At 39.6% G+C, this 14,323-nt stretch overlaps 1 protein-coding gene across 3 annotated transcripts; it reads right to left on the reverse strand.

Moving 5' to 3' along the window:
* Window positions 1-7,490: 7,490 nt before the first annotated feature.
* Window positions 7,491-12,066, reverse strand: LOC105035767 (sialyltransferase-like protein 1). Of its 3 annotated transcripts, none has more exons than XM_073261897.1 (2): window positions 10,394-12,059; window positions 7,491-8,970 (listed from the first exon to the last, which is right to left on the reverse strand). In XM_073261897.1, the coding sequence occupies exons 1-2, from the start codon at window positions 11,534-11,536 to the stop codon at window positions 8,965-8,967; spliced, it is 1,149 nt and encodes a 382-aa protein (XP_073117998.1). In that variant the 5' UTR covers window positions 11,537-12,059; the 3' UTR covers window positions 7,491-8,964. The 3 variants fall into 3 exon arrangements, with proteins under 3 accessions (XP_073117998.1, XP_010909762.2, XP_073117999.1); XM_010911460.4 differs by lacking the exon at window positions 7,491-8,970 and adding an exon at window positions 9,012-9,220 and having other exon boundaries at window positions 10,394-12,062; XM_073261898.1 differs by lacking the exon at window positions 7,491-8,970 and adding an exon at window positions 9,227-9,893 and having other exon boundaries at window positions 10,394-12,066.
* Window positions 12,067-14,323: the final 2,257 nt, after the last annotated feature.

A 14,323-nucleotide genomic window follows, 5' to 3' on the forward strand; every position in this document is an offset into this window, starting at 1 on the left:
TGATTTTAATCTGAGCTAACTTTTTTATAGAAGACAGAAAACTACATTTCAAGATCTCTGCTCGAGCCCGCTTGATTTCAATCCGAGTTGTCTCACCTACAAACTGAGCCGACTCCATTCACGAAGGTAGCAATAATGGTTAGTTTCTTGCACTTTTTCAATGGCTAATTTTTACTTCTAATAGCTATTTCAGCCCTTCCAATAATCAAAACTCGCTCTCAAGCCTCTTTCAAGCCTATTAAAAGCTAGAAAATCAATTTGGAAGGAAGCGAAGTAGATTGAGAAGAGACAATTATCAAATTGAGTGAGAAACATTGAATACTATTGAAAAGAGAAGAAAAGAGGAATTAATGCATAGTTTTGAGAGCTTTCAAAGAGGAATCATCACTAACTTCTTCTACATTCTCTCAAGCTTCATTTGAGGAAGAAATCAAGCATCAAAGAGCAAATCATCAGCTTCATCTTCGGGTTTTATTAAGTTTAAATTCTATTTTTTTTTAGCTGAAACTTTCTACTTTGTATTTCATTTCTTTATAAGTTTCTTTAGGAAAAAAAAACTTGGGCTAAAGGCCCATCCAAACTTGAAATTGGACTTTGTAGGTTTTGATTGGTGAGCCCGTAAAATTAACTGGATTGATTGTGAATCTGAAAAATAATCGATATAATTTTTTGGTTGGTGATCTCAAAAAATCAATTGAATTTGTTTGTGAGCTCAGATAAAATAAGCACACTGTAATCAAGAGGATTATAGTAAAATTTTCAATGGACTTTTGGGGAGTGGATATAGGTGCGGGATTACACCGAACCACTATAAATTGTTGTGTTTGTCTTATGCCTTTTGCTCTCTTACTTTACATGCTTTATATCATTTTAATTCTTATATAGTTTTACTTATTCTGTTGCTACACATTATTTACTCTTCACAAACACTCAAATAAGTTTAATTTGAAGTACATACTTACTTAGATTGTTAATTTGATTAAAATTTTTAAAGAACCCAATTCATCCTCCCCCCCGTCTTTTAGGTTGCTACCTTTTTGGGCAACATCTTCCTGGTTTGAAACTTCTAGCCAAAAAGAGAAACGAATGGAATACGAAGAGTGAAGCCTTTTGAGGATGCTTCAGAGATGGTCGATTCCTCATTGTTGGGGCCCCAGAAGTCCTTGAATCCCCACATGGGGCTATTTGAGCCATAAGATTTAAATCTTCGGCACCTAGATGAGGAACCAGCCTCGATAGTGGTTTGAGGACTATCCTTGGATCTGGTTCGAGGAGGAGGCGGTCGATAACTCCAGCTACCCCGACGGTTCTCACTCCTAGCCTCTCTATTCAAAGACATTTTAGAAGAAAACAAAGAACAGAGAAGAAAATAGCTAAAATGATGAAAATCAAAGGGAGCAAAGGAACCAACTGAAAAAAGGGTTTCGAATAGGAAAAGCTTGCCAAAACTAGAGAAGAAGATGGCATGGGCAAGGGCAGGGACAGGAAATCCCTTCGATGGACTAGGTGCAAGATATTGAAATTTGGCACCTCAAATTTGACTCACACTAGGAGAAAAAATCCAAGATAAAGAAGCCTAGCTCGAAGAGCACATCACAAGAAGTCCGAAAATATGACACAATGGGGCCCACAGTGCATGGTACAATGGGGTCCACAGCATGGGGTCCAACAAGCCCTGCAGGCTGGCCCACAGGCATGCAAGGCCCACAGCAGTGCCGCCCAGCACGAGCGTGCGGCCCAGGATGTGGCATGCCCATGCAGCGCCATGCGGCGCCCCCTGTGTGCGAAGGTTGGCACAATCCATGGTGGACCGCATGGGATGGCACAGTCCACGTGGCCGTCATGGATCGAAGTGGTGCATAAGTCAAAAATTGCGGTCCAAGGCCCTTGTTTCTTCTAGAGGTGAGGCTAAGTACTTTGTGACCTTCATTGATAACTTCTTCAAGAAGATGTGGGTGTATTTGATCAAAGAAAAATCAAAGGCATTTGTCCGATTCAAAGTCTGGAGAGCTGCGGTGGAAAAGAAGACAGTAAAATGCCTCAGATCTGATAATAGAGAGGAGTATACCAGCACTGAATTCAGAAGTTACTATGAGAAAAATGGCATCAAATGTCATCACACAGTAAGGATGATTCAGCAAAATGGAGTGGTCGAAAGGATGAACCGAACATGGATAGAAAAGGCAAGAAGTTTGAGGCTACAGGCATCACTTTCCAAAACTTTTTGAGGTGCTGCGATAACTTTATCTTGCTTCCTTGTTAACAGGTCTCCTAATTGCAATCTTAATGGAGGAATTCCAGAGGAGATCTGGAGCGGAGAAGATCCAAGGGTCAAAAAGGGTATTTGAGTCCTTTTGAAGGTTGGACTTTGATCTGGAGTGGATTTTGGCTCTATAAAGAGGCCCGATGGCCTGTGAAGATCAATGAGCATCATAGGAGCGCAGCAGAAGTCTCAAGAAAACCATGAGGGCTCTTAGAGAGATCAAGGGCACCAGAGGCATCAACAGCAGTTGAGAGTGTCCTGGAATAATCAGGAAAGTGGCCTAGGGGTAGAGGTTGAGACATGATGTAATGGCTAAGAGCTTCACAGAAAGTGTCCAGAGACATCGAGGATCCTAGTACGGTAGGTCTGTGAGAGGATCTCCTTGGATTTTCTTTGAGAGCATTATATGGGTGAGTGCTTTTATATTGAGAGAGATGGTTGGTATTGAAGTTGAGTGTGTATCTCCTCTTGTATCTGTTTCTTTCTTATAATTGAAGCTTGCATGCCTCATGGAGATAAGCCTTAAGCTAATCCATATATTTGATTGTATATCTCTTTTATTTCTTCTTTTTTCTGCTACAACAAGTGGTATCAGATCTCCAACAATTGATATCAGAGCCAGATGGTACTAGAGTGCGTGATTGGTATTGGAGATAGATGTTGTCCAGGTTGCAGCGATATTGATCAACACAAGAGCAGTAGAAGTGACTAGCCGAAAGAATAGAAACTCAAAAAGGACTGGCCTATTAATACTATGGCCCAATGGTCTAGATTGGAGCTTCAGGCCACTAGATTCAGCCACATGGTATAGATCAGGGCTGCCCGATCAAGTAACTCTTCATTGCACTGCCCTTTCGATTCGGCCACATAGGTCGATCTGTGAGAAACATTGTCGGGCCAGTCAGTGCTTGACATGTGGTGACTGGTGATTGACTGGTCTGTAACCCCCGAATCTCACCTTTCCAAAAATAATGTTCTGTCTCGAGCCATCCATCCCTCATAAATGCGATAGGACTTGTGAAACACGTATCTCCCTAATAATTAGGATACGATTCGCAAAGTGACAAATTAAATCAGTGCTAAAATTTACGAAGCGACGTATTGATTCGGTTTCAAAAACTATGAGGCAGTGATGGTTCACCTGAAATTCGTGCGACTCAATTGATTTGCCAAAACAAACAAAAGCCAAGGACTCTTCTCAAGACTACTATTTCCTTCACCCGAGGCAATACCTCGAGCTTGGAATAGGGGGCAAGTATTATGGGGGTATACCACCTCAGCTTTTGTCCTCGGTCTCAATCTTCAGATGCACTCATCAGCCAACTATCAGGCATCGAAGTGAACTTTGGCGGTGAGTACCATCTATATGTCCTACTCCTATGAAAAAGCCCTTATCGCTATAGTCCTAACTCAGATCCAATGGACTCAAGATGATGTAGATGATCCTATCGAATTTTATCTCCAAATATTGTCCTTGGTCAACTGCCGATGACCTCATCATACTATAGCCAATCTTGTGTTTGGATTCAAGCCAACAAAGTTTGAAGACCTATGGATACAGTCAAGGAGAATGTGAGCCAATGCCACATTCTTGAAAATATCGGATTGTTATGGTGTAACTTCCAACGGTTACAGTAAAACATAGCACATAACTTAATGCCATTAATCGCTCATTATCCACGATAACATCATGGACCATGATTCTCCATGACAATTACTAGTAATTAAGATAATATAATTCTTCTCCCCACTATAAAAGGAGACCATAGAGAATTCTTTGGTAAGTTTTTTAGGCCAAAATATCACTTTCTAGCTAAAATTCTTTCTTACTATTCTCAAAATTCTGACTAATTTGAACATCGAAGAGTCCTCTATCGAAGAAGTTCTCATTATCGAACTTTTTTTAATAGATCTTAAAAACATCTTGTCATCTTCAGATCATTGCAGACCATGGAGCTCCATTTCGAATCACCGCCAGTCTAGCTACTTCTTTTCGGCCTGAAGCTTTATGGCAACAAGTACTATAAACAACATATGATTTTATTTATCTTTTGAAAATTACCGTACAAAATCACCAAAATGTGTGCACTGAACAAGGAACATACCGAGCACCAAAACAACCAATCTGCGTACATAGAGAGAGAACAAGAGGGAGTCCCACCCTTTTACAGAATTACTTGAGATGACACCTTAAAAATAACACCACTTCAGGACCCGTGCTCCAAGCCCTGTTTGTGAGCGGAGCATGACCACCGTGGTGACATTCAAGTTACAAACATCTTGTTTCTGGATCCGAGCACCATGTCCTTTCTACTTTCTTGCATGTGCCTACATCGAATAGCCACGAGAGTTAAGAAAGGCAAAGGGCCAATGGCAATTTAGTCTCCTCCACAGTGAGGGTACGTTTGGTTGGAATAATTGACATCTGAAATAAAAGTCAGAATAAATATTTTTTATTTTAATTATTTAATTAGAAAAAAATTTATTTCGATTTTTATTAAAAAAAATGAGAATGATCCAATTTCTCCGTAACTGAATCTGAAACATCCCAACAGAATCAAAATCTCATTCCATCGAAATAAGATAAAATTAAAAAAAATACCTATTGTGAATCCACGTGTGATGTACCCCCTCGTCCCTTCGATCCTCATTGCATAGGAAGAGAGTTGGGAGAAGCTGGAGTTTTTAGGATTTTTGAGGCAGCCGATGAGGGTAGCATCGAGGACGTACTCGTAGATGAGGTAGATGTGGTCGCATGCGAGGGAGGCATCGAGGAGGCAGGCGACGGCCACATGATGGCTGCAGTAGAGGGCGGCGTGGTGGGCAGGGAGGGTGGCAGGGTTACCACGAAAGGGGCGGTGGACGACGGCAGCATCGGCATCGCGAAGGGAGTAGTGCTAGACGGAGGAGGAGGAGGAGAGAAAAGGGGAGAAGAAGGTATTGGTGGTAGCAAGGATCTCAGCGAAAGAGTAGAGTATAGGACCCTTGTCGCGAATGGAGAGGCGGAAGTCGGCGAGGGAGGTGGAGGAGGAGGAGGTGAAGAAGAGAGCGGGGAGGTCACTAGTGGTGGAGTTGGTAGCGGCGGAGCTGAAGGCGGTGGGGACAATAGCGGCAGCTAACGAGGAAGAGGAGGAGGATCGGAAGGCGCGGGGAGAGGACTTGGATTTTTGTCTGGGTCAGGGATTGGGAGCCGAGGCCATGACGTCCCTTCTATTCCGACGCATATAGGATATGGATGAAAATTAGAATAACATATCGGTCAGACTTCAGGTTTGTGTTTCGAAAATAAAATTTTTTTAATTTTTATAAAAAAATATTTTTATGATAAAATAATATTTACTATCTATATTTTTTTAATAATAATTTTTTTAAAAAAATTAAAAATATTATTATTATATTAATTTTTATTTAATATTAATTTTAAAATAATTAATTTTTAAAAATTTTAATTAAAAATAAAAATAAAAATTTGAGTTGACTTCGATTTTTTTGTATGAACTAAGTAACAATAATGAGAATCATCCATTCTGATTCCGGACATGAACCAAATATTTTCAAAAATTAAGTAATTTCAATTTCGATTTTAATCCATTCTGATTTTTATTTCGATTTCAACCATAAATCAAACACCCCCCACTTGTAGTGCGTATTAATGAAGAGGCGGGGGGAGGGGGGGGGGGGGGCGTGAGAAGTCTGAGAGATTACAGGTATGGCCTTTGAGATCCAGATATCATGAAAAGAGAGAGCTTTGATCTGGCTTCTTCTTTTATTTCCTGGATGTGTGTGTAGTATAGCTACCGTACTATCGAAACTAAATCAGAAAAAGGACAACTAATATTTTTACTTTCAAACTAAAAATACCTTTAGAGTTCTTCCTAGTCACCACACTTGCCATTCGTACATGGATTTGGCAGTCAGAATTAGATCCATTTTAGCCATCCATTGTGCAATGAATAGCCAATATATTTTTGAAAAAGATAATGTACAAAATCTTCGAGGACAATAACAAAACTTAGCAAAATCGGTATGAAATTATCTCTTAATTTGAATTAGCAAAAACAATTTCTCCTTGCAATTACTTATCTTTTGGTCTCATAGTGAACTCTCTCTCCAAAAATTGTGAATAATATTTTGCTAAAATATATTTTTGTTATTGATTCAAATTGTATTTCCTAAAAAGTAAATTAAAATATGAAGGCTTCTTATTCTATAATTATGAAAGCACTTTCTATTCTTTCATATGGTAAGAGATTTTACTTGAAATGGAGAATGTTCCATACTAATGTATCTGATACACAGGTCCATAACCATAGATTCAAATGCACAAAATCTTATAGCACTTATCGATGAGGCCTGTTTTGATTGTTGGCATCAACGTTAGCCTTGCATGATATGAACTATTTTCTACACTAATGGAGGATTGCACAGATATTTGTCGTTCTATCTTCCAACATCCCCAGGCATGTCTTAGCATGATTAACCACTTAAACCAGCTCCCATATATAATACAAGCATGAATCTTTACCAACCTCAGATCATCCAGACATTTGTATCAAGATTAAAAACTGATAGGATATACTAAAAGGGCTAATAGCAAATCAGATTAGGATGGCCATCATGATCATGAAACCTCTAGAAGGAAAACCACTGCTGTCTCCAGATTTAATGTGCACCCAAAGTAACTTGTATGCGCAATCTCATGAATGAATTCATGCATGATGAGGAAGAAGGATGCAATTTATATAAAAGCAAAATATGGAGAAGCAAACCAATCTTAGTGGTTGGCTACAACTGGTATTCATCAACAGATGAGATTGCAGCTAAGGCTATTGACCTTGGTATTAGTACTTGATTTCACTAAATAAAATAAATTTAGTATCCTACTGTTACGCCTGATCAAAATTCCAAAATTTTAATAGGCATGGTAGGGAATCTGTACTTCATTTTAAATATAAGAGACAAAATTCCACCTCTGTAAACTACAATTTGTGTTTCACTATTTCGGCTGAAGATCCAACAGAGTTCAACCATCCTCCTTCGCTCGGTAAATCTAGTTTATAGCTTTTTCTGCACAATTACTTTCGTACAAAAAACAAGTAGCCTCATATAAGCTGAGCCCATTTTAGCAGGACAAAGTACTAAACAGAATGCAGATTTAGATACTGCAAATGCTGTCAGAAAATGTACATTTTTGATGTATAGTTGCGATCCTCTAAATAAATTTACATTTATCAAAACCTAAAACTTCATCATTAATCGAATGAAGTATCATTCATAACCTAGAACAAATCCTAAAAAAAAATGGACAAAAAGAGAAGCTCCAATGAAAGAAAGATAAAAGAACACTAATAACATGATAAAGTATGGAAAGTTGATGGCTCAAAGACAAGGCCCATTTTATGGTCCACTTCATTAAATAACAAAGACAGGTGATAATTGATGCCACAGAGTTTCATGATTTATGTTACATGTACTATTGTGAGGCTAGGACCAAGTATCAGAGATTAATCTTAGTGATCTCGATTATTGTCCTGGAGCAAGAAAAATGGATACACATTTCTCTGGAAAAACAAGACGATCACATCCAAATAATTGCATCCACTAGAACATTGTATAACAATGTAATATTCACCAGTCTGAGGAATAATCTGAAGCATGTATATAGGCAACAGCAGACTTGCAAAGTGCAATCTAATTACTTTATTATCAGATTGTTGTTGAAGAGTAAAAATGTGACAACTGGTAAAAGATTTCTGCGCTATCTTGCAGATAACGCAACCTGTTTGTTAGTTTCTCACTCCTGTCGGTTCATTCTGTGAGCTTTAGATAAGCAAATGAAGAAGAGGTCATGAGTCATGTAGATGCTAACAGTGAACAACATCAAGGTATAAAAAAGCTAAGCAGGATGATTTGTTTTGAGCCGATAAAAAGAATTCTACAGTTTCTCACTCGTATCAGTTTATTCTGTAAGCTTCAGATAAGCATCAATGTATAAAAAAGCTAAAAGAATTCTGTGCTATTTGCAGCTATCACAACCTGTTTGTCAGTTTCTCACTCTTATCTGGTTCATTCTGTGAGCTTCAGATAAGCCAATGAAGAAGAGGCCATGGGTCATGTAGATGCTAACAGTGTAAAAAAGGCTAAGCAGGATGGTTTGTTTTGGACTGATAAAAAACATCTTTCTTTCAATAAGCCACATAAACATCTAGTCGAAAGAACACTAAGAAAGGTTCCTCTGACTGAAAGTAGCCGCTATTCATGTAAGAATTATATTGCCAGCAAGAAAATTCAAAATGTGCAGAAAAAGAATGATCATGGCAAAAGAAAAGGCCGATGAAAGTTAATTAAAAGCATTAGCCCAGCAGCATGCACTATGTAAAACATAGAAGTACTGCAGTGTCCATCCATTTTTCCCTCTTTATCCAGGGAAGTCTATGACAGACAAAAATAAATTACTTCTTGTTGCCATTTGTAAATGAGATAGATCAAATGCGATAAATGAAAGTAATATGTATATTTTCTATCCATTAGAAGGAAGACATGCTTTCAATAGTACATTAGATAATAAAACAAAATAAATAAAATAAAACAGAAAAGAATAGAATAAACAAAAAAACAAATGGACATGCCTCTTAAGTACATGGTGCAGATGAGTGAGACTAACCACGTGATATTCCAAGATGCAACCAAATGCATGTCAATCAGAACTACAAAATTAAAAAGTGAGTTCATTAATGAAGCACAGAAGTATAAAATTTGACTTTTCTCCCCTCAAACAAAATTCCATTGATTGAAGCAAGCACATATGGTAAGTACATAAATATCTTAATATAGTCGGGAAATGCTTTTAAATGTACAGACGTAATGAAATGCTATAACTAGATTTGCAAAATTGGCTACCACATCAACCCATGTGTTTGGAGTACAACTTAATTGCTTGCTCCAGCATCTCATGACCTGTCAAATAAGTAAAAAGGGAATACTTCCACTCATATATAGAATGCAACTAATCATAAAAAAGTACTAAAGGTGCTTCTATAAAATCATGTAACTATATTGTTGCATGATAAAATTGTTGATGAGAAAATTGAGATGTGGAAACTAAAATCATCAGAAGTTATTATACTACCTATGCAACATTAGTCACTTGAGACCATAACAATAAGACACTCGTGTGTCATAAAGAGTCAATTGTCAATGCAAGAAAAGAGACCGCTGCAGTTATTATCATGCACTTACTGCCCTACTCTATTGCATATTGGCACTAAGGGAGGGTTGGGATGATGCAAAAAGAGCCAGCTGAAAAGCAGTTTCCGAATACAGATGACAAGTAGATCAAAAAAGTTGCAACATGCATGTCTTACATGGTATCAGAGAATTTCTTGTGATGCATCTTCAACATTTTTACGGAACTAATTGATCCGATTAGATCACATGTAGCTTGATTAAAGAAGTAATCTAGATATGCAATGATAGCTTGCACTGGATGCATTATAATGGATGCCCGCCGCCAATTTAGGTCATTGCAGTAACCAGAACACTCAACGCCAACTGAAAGATAATTTTCCCCTTTATTCATGTTGCCTAGTTGGAAAACCAGAAAAGTAGCTTGAAAAGACTCACATGTATTCTGTGTACCCATACCATTACAATAGAAGAGGAGAAGAAGATTGGGGCAGAGGCCCACCAATACTCTAAATGTGGAACAGCACATTCAAAAGAACACTAATTGAATCTCCCATTCAATGAAGTATGTTGTAGGTCTCAGGGAACCTACCCTCTCACAATAAATAAGGATCTATAATTGGCTGTCTGATTCTCATTATACAAAGAAAGTGAACAAATCCTCAAAATTCCACCTCCAGAAATTAATTCTACTGCTAACAAAAATCTTTCTTCTAATTTGACATCAGCAGCTATCCATACATCTAAGACTTGTGAAGAATCTACCAAACAATTTTCTTGTTCCTTTTACAGTTTATCACTTTCTCCATTTTACAATTTCTTCATGCAAAATTACAATTACAATCGTCGCAATGGGCACCCAACAAATCGAATCAAACAAACAGCTCAATGATAAAACACAAGTGGAGGAACCTTAACTCCAGAATCCTTGAGGAATGGTATTACCTGTGGCCTCTCGATCAGGTCATGGTAGAAGGCATACTCTGCCTCATAATCATGCAAATCCAGTTCGGCCTTCTGGTTGGTGTGGTAATGGTGCTTTGCCTCAGCCGACTTCCCAAATCCAAAAACACTAACTTGATCGCAAATTCCCAAAGCAAGCATTATGGCCTGCATCCCTGATGAGTAATGGAACATTTTCTCATCATGGGACTTGCTCCACTCATCCGGCAGCTTGCCGGTTTCCTCCACGAACCGCTTCAGAGAGTAATACTTCACAATCCTAGTACAAAGAACATCGAACCGGGCATCGGTGATGAGGAGGGGAGCCTTGTGGGAGGCATTACAGATGGTGTAATCGAGAAAGTGGACGGCTTGGCAAATGTACATGATCATGGGGACGTCATCGCCGTAGGGGTGGCAGAAGCAGCCGTCCCTACGGGCGCAGAAGTGGAGAATGTTGCTGTTCACGAAGGAAAGGTCGGTTTTTGATCCAACATTCCGCTGGTAGCCGTTGGTGCGGGCGTTGTTAAGGCGGATGACGAGGTCATGGCCGTCGATCAGCTCGCCGTGCTTGTTCTTGAGGAGGATCCCGCTGTTCCCGACGACGGCGCAGGTACCGTAGCGGCGGCCGGCGTCGGGGCGGCCGAGGTGGCGGTCGATGGGGCCCCTAACGAGGGCGACGAGCTCTGCCATGACCACCGGCTGGAACCGGCGGTTCCGGAACCAGTCGCGGAGGGCGCGGCGGAACTCCGGGAACATCCGGTAGTTCTTGGGTGACCGGAGACGGATCGGGAGTCGCGAGCCAGATCGTGTCCGCGCTTCCACGTGGTTCTCCCGCCGCCAGGCGGAGAACGAGCGGAGCCTGCCCCCGCGGCCGCCGGAGATGCCGGCGGGGAAGGTCACGTCGAGGAGGTCCTCCACTTCCTTCCGCAGCTCCTCCTCCCCGGCGTCCACCGCAGCCAGCCTCAGGAGCGTCGCATTGAGGGGCGTCGCCGCCGCGTTGAGGGGCGGCGCCGCCGTCACGGCGGCGACCACCCGCAAAGATCCATCGCCGATGCCGCGCCGGAGCGCCGCCCCAAAACTGAGGGCGGTGAAGACGGCGACCACCAGCAGGAGGCTAATTGGCAAGCGGAGCGATCGCTTCATCCCAGCAGCTAAATCTCCGAACCACCGCAAGAAATCTGCATTCTCTTGGAAACAAATGCATCAAACACCATGAATCCCAGGAGCTCGCTCGGTTCTCAGATCAGAGCATCAGAAAGCCCCAGTCTTTGCTCGTTTCTTTGCTCTAGAGCGCCAAAAATTCCACCTTGGAGAGGGAACCAGAGAGCTCCTCCTCTCGGAGCTACGAGAGAGGGCTCTCGACCACCATGGGAGGAGCTTGGAGAGCTCAGAGCTCGAGAGGGGGATGGAAATGGGGAGCGCCGGAGAGAGGCGGCTCGGAGAAGACGGCGGCTGGTGGCAAAAGGCCTTTTAACGAGGGTTGGGTTTGGTTGGTCTGGTTTAGAGCATAAACAACGAGATAATGGCAGGTTAAATAAAGCTGGGTAATCAAGGCATGGGCTTTATCATCGGATTTTGGAGGCAATGGTCTCAAGGAAGGAGTCAACCAGAGAAGACACCCAACTACCGATCTTGCCTTCCCCGGGTGGGTGCATTTTTTTCTCCTTCATAATTACACTGTTCTAGTCTTGGTTCCATTTTCTTGGTGTGATGGTGGTTTGTTTTCAACATACTGTTATTTTTATATTTTTTTAAGGGTGCTTATGTCGATAGCTAGGTCTTAGGTATTGAAGCTGTGATTATCCTAGGGTGAATGCATAGGAAAGATTAGCTTAGGACATCTGAGGTTTCTTTTTTTTTTTTTCTTTGATATAAGTTTTTCATACTAGAAATACCCAAGTGGTAGTAAACTAGCAAAGTCTTTAGTTGACCATAATGTTCTACATGGGTAAATCTTGCATCTTCCATATGTTGATGTCATTGATTAGATGTATCTATGCTTTGTTATCAGCATGTTATACTGCATGTTTGATAAGTTATCTCGATTGTCATGATGCAATTTCATGGTATATTTAAGGGCATCATAGAAATATTTGGTTGCAAACAGGATTATATGAAAAATTTATAGGTCTAATAAGTTTCTGCTTATTAATCTTATTAAAAGTAACAAAACTAAAAAATATATAATTAAATTTAAATTTTTTTTTTTATGGAAAAGTATATTAGTTTTTGATGAGTTTTCTTCGGTCAAATGTAATCTAAAAATTAAAATATAAATGTTGTGTTTTTGGTTTGCTTGCCTTGTGAATACAAATGTGCATGTATATTCATTAATTTTAATTATATTTGGAAGGAAGACAAATGTATTATCTAAAGAAAGTGTTGGTTCATATTTTTGACTACTTTTATTCTTTTAGAAAAGATTTGTAGATAACGAGCTCCATGCGCCAAATATTTCTAACCTTGGAATTCTTGGTAAAGATCAGATTTCAACTTAGGTATTTGATTTTTGCAAAAGGAAACTCTCTCCTCTCTTCACGAAAAAATTTAGTCCTGTGCTGTCAAATAAAAATTTAGTTATATCTATACATGTATATATATAAGTCGTGGAGTCCATTTAAAGAATTGAGGAGCGGTCATGAAAGCGCCTGGCTGCTTAGCATCACCACACAAATATTTTGTTGATTTACATTTATGCAGTAGTGTGTAGATGTATAGATTAAATTCAATTGTTTCAATTGTTTAAATTCTTAGGTCCACACACCATGAGCTCATTAGTCATCAAAATCCTTCACCACAAGATTCTTCTTTAAGTTTTATGAAGTTTCGTATCCAATATTACATAATCTTTTAATATAATATTGTTGGCATGTAGTATTCTATCCCTCTCCTTCTAGGATGGCCCTCTATTTGTTTTATTCAGAAAAATCTCAACCAATGACATGGTGAATCTGAAAAGGACTTGATGTCTGACCATCTGACCAAGTTGTTCGTGTATGAAATGAATTAGATGTTCCACCCACTGAATCAAAAAAATTAGGAATGACGGGGACTTCATTTCCTTCCCTTTGGCTTTTCACTGAGGAGTTGAATGGCATGTGGACCCAGCCACAGATTGTATCCTTCACATAAAAAATGATGGATCTTTTTTTTGTGATATCAACCATTGGATCACATTTTGCATAGTTTTCAAAGCCCTCCAATCTCTCTCCTCCATCTATCAGTATGGATCGCAAAATGAATATCGTGCTTTGAAAACTGCACGAAGCGTGGTCCAATATTTATGCCACAAAAGAAGATCAATCATTCTTTCTTGTGAAAGCTACAACCTACATCCCAGCTAACAAAATAAAATGGAAACGAAACTTTCTTTTGGTCTGAGTTGGCTAGCGCTCGAAGCGTTCTTGTGGGGAAGGCTAGTTGTGGTGGAGGCTTCGGGCGGCCAATTAATCGTCATCCACCTCTAAGGTTGCAGCTATCCATTGAATCTATTCTTTTGTTCTGTGCATGATAAGGAGTGGCCTTTTGTCTTGATGGAAAAAGACCTAACTTTCCTTTGAGAAGACCGAAGGAGGACGGAGAAAACAAGGCGTGGGTTTGCCCAAAAATACAAAGTGGAAGCGTGCAAAAGAACTTGTCACAAGAGCATGAACGTGGGCATTAAGTGTGGTTTTTGGTGAAGTGGGTGTTTGTTTGAAAAACTTTAAAATGAAGTATTATAGTAATGAGTTCTCTGTAAGAAATAAAGAAATGACAGTACAATGAGTAAACTATTTGTTTGGTAAATCTGATAAATTAAACCAAATGACTAAAATACATCCATAAAAATCAGTAAATAAAATATTTAACAATATTTTGAGTAATGAATAACCTTAAAAAGAAGAATCAAGGTTGTCTGTGGGTGGAAGTATAAATAGCTTGTAGTGTAAC

The sequence above is a fragment of the Elaeis guineensis genome, chromosome 8 (assembly GCF_000442705.2).
Source record: "Elaeis guineensis isolate ETL-2024a chromosome 8, EG11, whole genome shotgun sequence".
In the NCBI taxonomy this organism is placed as follows: Eukaryota; Viridiplantae; Streptophyta; class Magnoliopsida; order Arecales; family Arecaceae; genus Elaeis; species Elaeis guineensis.